Raw genomic sequence first — 4,908 nt, 5'->3', positions numbered from 1 at the left:
TGTGACAGTGGCAATCAATAACATAGGTAAGGGTATTAGAATTCTGTAAGAATCAATAGGGGACCAGCCATTCTGTAGGCAGTCAAAAAGGCAGAATAAGAGTAGATGGTCGACGATTCGAAGGATACAGTAAGACAGATGGTGTACGCAGTTACATTTCCCGCCATTTCCCAATGTCTGCGTACACCATCTGTCTTACTGTACCCTTCGAATCCATCGACCATCTATTCTTATTCTGTATTTTAGGCTGCCTACTGAATGGCTGGTCCCCCCTCCCTGATTCTTATAGAATTCTAATACCCTTACCCCGTCCTTCCACTCTTACCCATTCCCCCTTTCCAATGCATTTATCGATTTTTTTCGAAATTCTAATGGTTTATTCCAGTGATAGATATGAGCGGTGAGTGTCGACTACAATCGTTTAGTGAATTAGAGAATTGAAGTCGGTATGAATAAAATCGTTATGTTTTCAGAATCACAATCAGCTGAATCTCGAAACTCCCTGAATTTGTCGGAGATAATCAGTTGAAAATAGATGATTCGACTCAAATGGAATCAAACCAAACTATTCCAGGAGATTTCCAATTAGCTGCCAAGAGAAGACTCGGTGCCAAGAGAGCATTGGGGAGACTGGAGGACCTAGGAATCGCAAACGACTTGGAAATCCGAGGATATCTCGCCAACCGTGGATTAAGCTTAAGTGAGGTAACGACAGATATCGCTCGCGCAAGGACGTTCTTCACCGCAATATCAGCGGAGGCAACTACGGGACTCCGTGATATCCATAACGACATGGCGGCGCAACGAGTTGGTCGACCTCTTGAAGATCATAAAAGGAGATCTGGATGAAGCAAGAAGTGCCATCAAGAAACACACGGATGTAATTGAAGAATTGAAAAGTTCTGTCGAGGCAACAACCAACGATATCGAAGCTGTCCGGTATTACGGCCGGGGAGGCTCCTCCGGAGTTGAGCAGGCTCCAGAATCGCCTGGGCAGGCCCAACATCGCCGTGAAGGATCGCCAGGACAAGCCATCCCCTTTATTGTTATATCTTTTCTTCAGTTGTTAACTCTTGTTATTTAACTATATAAATGGTTTAATTACCCAAGTTTGAGGTTCTACACACACAAACGCATTCTACCACAACATCGACGCCTAGAAATATTCCTAAGGAAACGAGGGATTATTTTTATCGCACCCGACACGCGGCACATTAACAAATAGCCATCCGGCCCGTAGTATTTCACGGACATAGAACTCGTTGAGATCTACATTTTGGTATCTTTTTCAACTCATAATATTGAGTTTGAACGCGGTTTTTGACAATTTTCACTATGAAATTCGGATTCCGCATCCCTTTTTACCCCTATCCAGACAGTTTTCACTCAATTTTCGAATTCTGTGCATTTTGTCGTCGTGGTGTTCGGTGTCTGCACACAATCGGCGCTACAGTAACCCAAAAAACACAAAATGAGAGATAGAGACGCAGAAAAATGGGGATATGGGTAGTTTTTGATGGGGAATCCGAATTTGATATTGGTTTTCATGTTTATTTTGATTTTGAGCCTGTTTCAGACAAATTTTTATCTAAAAACCATTTAAAGATATCTGCAAAATCAATGGGATAGTCGTGTTTATACTTTTCTGAGAGCTCTGAACTCCCCCTGATTCCAAAAATATCCATTTTTCATAGAAATTGAGGGACTAGTTTCGGATTTCTAGGCCAACACAGCAAGGGTCGTGCGACGGAACAATATAGAAGGGTGACCTCGGAGGTGCTGACTCACTACTCTATAACCGTCTGTGTCTCTCACTCTCTCTCCCCTTCTGTGTCGCCCGTCCGTTTAGTCATTCCCCTCTATCGTTTCGGCAGGTTTCTGGTTACCAGCCAACAATCTATTCTTTATTGATTTTTCTGAAATTCTAATGGTTTATTCTGGTGATTGATATGAGAGGTGAGTGTGGACTGTAGTAGTCATTCAGTGAAAAGTAAAAACCAGATTTTTCGATTTTAAAGCTATATTTTCACCTTTTCAGACCAAAATTTCAGTTTTTCAGTCAAAAAATCGAGGTATTCTTTAAAAAATCTGAATTTTAAAGCTCAATCCAAGCCATAATTCATAAAACTGATAATTGGTAGCCTTTCTAGTCCATCTCCATAAAATCGAGAGTCAAAAGTCTGAAAATTTACTTTTCCGCTTCAAAAACTGCATTTTCATACCGAAAAACTTAAATTAAATGTAGAACTGCGAAAAGTTATGAAAACTTGGAATATCTCATCTAAATTCACGCAGTTTTCTTGAAAAAAAAACTCAAAAACTGACCTTAAGCGCGTTTTTTCACTTAAAACCCCTATTTTTGTGTGAAAAGCTCCTAAAAATGGTTACATTTGAAATTTTTGTATCTATCTAAAAAATTCAACAAATTTGCGTCATTTTGGTATAAAAAACTCAAAAATTGAGTAAAAATTGAGAAAGTTGGAAAATTTTGAAAATTTTCGATTTTTTCAAAAATTCAAAATGTTTCCTAATTTTCGATTTCAGTCAATTTCAGGCCGATTTCTGTGAATTTTAGGTCAAAATAAAGCTCAGATTTTGAATTTTTTAGAAAATTTTACCCATAAACTTTATTTCTCACTATTTGACCTCCAAACCCCGCTTGCTGGGAAGGTGGAACGAAATGTCATTCTTTAGAAGACGATTTCGCCATTATTTTGTTGTAAAAAGCTTCTAAAAATGGTTACATTCGAAATTTTTGTATCTATCTAAAAAATTCAAGAAATTTTCGTCATTTTGGTATAAAAAACTCAAAAATTGAGTAAAAATTGAGGAAGTTGGAAAATTTTGAAAATTTTCGATTTTTTCAAAAATTCAAAAATTTTCAAACTTTTCGATTTAAGTCAATTTCAGACCGATTTCTGTGATTTTTAGCTCAAAATAAAGCTCAAAATTTGAATTTTTAGAAAATTTCACCCATAATCTTTATTTCTCACTATTTGAGGTCCAAACCTCCCTCGTTCGGATGAAAAGTCCCTAAAATGGTTGAATTTGTGTTAAATTTTGTTTTTTTCTGTTATATAATTGATTAATTCTATATTTTCAGAATGTCGTCGTCCTCATTACTCATCTTATCGTGGGGAATCATTTTCAATTTTGGCTTCACCATGCTGATCAAAATAATCAGGTAGTTATTCAATGGAAAAACAGTAATAATAGTATTTTTTTTTGCAGAATATGTTTGGCGGATTATCAAAGCGTGAAAAAATAGCAATGCGGAAAAAATGTGATAAAGAAAAAGTGGAACACATGGAATTTTACTGAGACCTTCTGTAAACATGGTAAAATTGAGTAAAAATAATACAGAAATTAACAAAAAAAATTTTTAGCGACAACTCAAAGACGATGCGTATTTGAAACAAATGGACCTTCTTTTCATAATGCTAGAGAAGTTTGGACTATTGGTTCTCACTATGCAACCGATGAAGCCGTTTGGCGTTTATTACACGATAAGGTGAGCTGAATACATCTAGATTAGGATTTCTCTGAAAAATCACTTTTTTAAAACAAAAATAGCTTAGTTGGCCTAGAAATCCAAAACTAGTCCCTCAACTTGACGAAAAACGCGTATTAGAAATCATGGAGCTGTCAGAAAAGTATAAACAACACGACTAGCCGAAGTTAATTAGTTATAAAGTTTTTTTTTAGAGTCACATCTAAACATTTTCAAAAAAATCATGAATTTCTGTGTGAAACCAATGTTTTTAGACGATTCCATTGCAAAATTCGAATTCCCCGCTCCTTTTTACCCCTATCTAGACGGTTTTCACTCAATTTTCGAATTCTGTGCATTTTGTCGTCGGGGTGTTCGGTGTTTGCACACAATCGACGCTACAGTAACCCAAAAAACACAAAATGAGAGATAGAGACGCAGAAAAATGGGGATAAGGGTAGTTTTTGATGGGGAATTCGAATTTGGTGTTAGTTTTTATGTATTTCATCATTTACAGCCATTTTTAGACACAATTTTAGGTATAACACAACTATCCCAGTTTTTTTCTTTTTCAGAGCTCCAATTTTGGACAATCTACCATTTTCCATTTTTATGGAACTGGTGTGGCTCGTCGACCGACAGAATAAAGGCTCGGAGGAATGCCAGGTGGAGGAGAAGAAGTTTGCAAAAATGGAGTTTGGAACACAATTATTTTTAATTGAATAAATTTGATTCCTCTTGTTTTTCATCAATCGTTTGTACATTTCTCTTGTTGTTGGATAGATCCAATTCATATTTGATAGCAAACCATTTTGGTTGAACCAGTACCAACTTTTATAGGGACAACTTTTATAGGTAAGCTACGCAACGAAAAATATTCATTCAATAAAAATTTTTAAAAAATAAAAAGAAGAACTGAGTAAAGAGAAAATAAATAAAATTGGTAATTATCGGTAATTATCAATTATCTGCCGAAATGATGTCCATGTCAAGTTTTGTCTGTAAACATTGAACTTATCTATTATTTTTATTTCATATTTAAAATATTTAAAAATCTCACTTCTTCATGACGGTCTCTGCAACGCTCCACTGTGCAGCATTACATTCTTTTTCTTTTCTGAAATTCAAAATATATTTCTTAATTTTTAAAGATTTTTCTTGGCGCATACCAAATTATATGCGCAAATTCGAACTCCCCATCAAAAACTACCCCTATCCCCATTTTTCTGCGTCTCTATCTCTCATTTTGTGTTTTTTGGGTTACTGTAGCGCCGATTGTGTGCAAACACCGAACACCCCGACGACAAAATGCACAGAATTCGAAAATTGAGTGAAAACCGTCTGGATAGGGGTAAAAAGGGGGGAGAAATTCGAATTTCGCATTGGAATTGTCTAAAAACACTATTTTCTAGTGAATT

The 4,908-nt window shown here is 36.0% G+C and overlaps 1 protein-coding gene across 1 annotated transcript; it reads left to right on the top strand.

The window, feature by feature from the left end:
* Nucleotides 1–549: 549 nt before the first annotated feature.
* Nucleotides 550–4,216, top strand: GCK72_015751 (uncharacterized protein; the record flags this gene model as incomplete). The annotated part of the gene is made up of 4 exons (XM_053731108.1): nucleotides 550–807; nucleotides 3,104–3,184; nucleotides 3,387–3,511; nucleotides 4,066–4,216. 4 exons carry the CDS (start codon nucleotides 550–552, stop codon nucleotides 4,214–4,216), a joined length of 615 nt encoding a protein of 204 aa, XP_053585880.1.
* Nucleotides 4,217–4,908: the final 692 nt, after the last annotated feature.

The sequence above is a fragment of the Caenorhabditis remanei genome, chromosome IV (assembly GCF_010183535.1).
Source record: "Caenorhabditis remanei strain PX506 chromosome IV, whole genome shotgun sequence".
In the NCBI taxonomy this organism is placed as follows: domain Eukaryota; kingdom Metazoa; phylum Nematoda; class Chromadorea; order Rhabditida; family Rhabditidae; genus Caenorhabditis; species Caenorhabditis remanei.
Note: the sequence above shows the minus strand (reverse complement) of the source record. Positions and strands in the feature narration are given on the sequence as shown.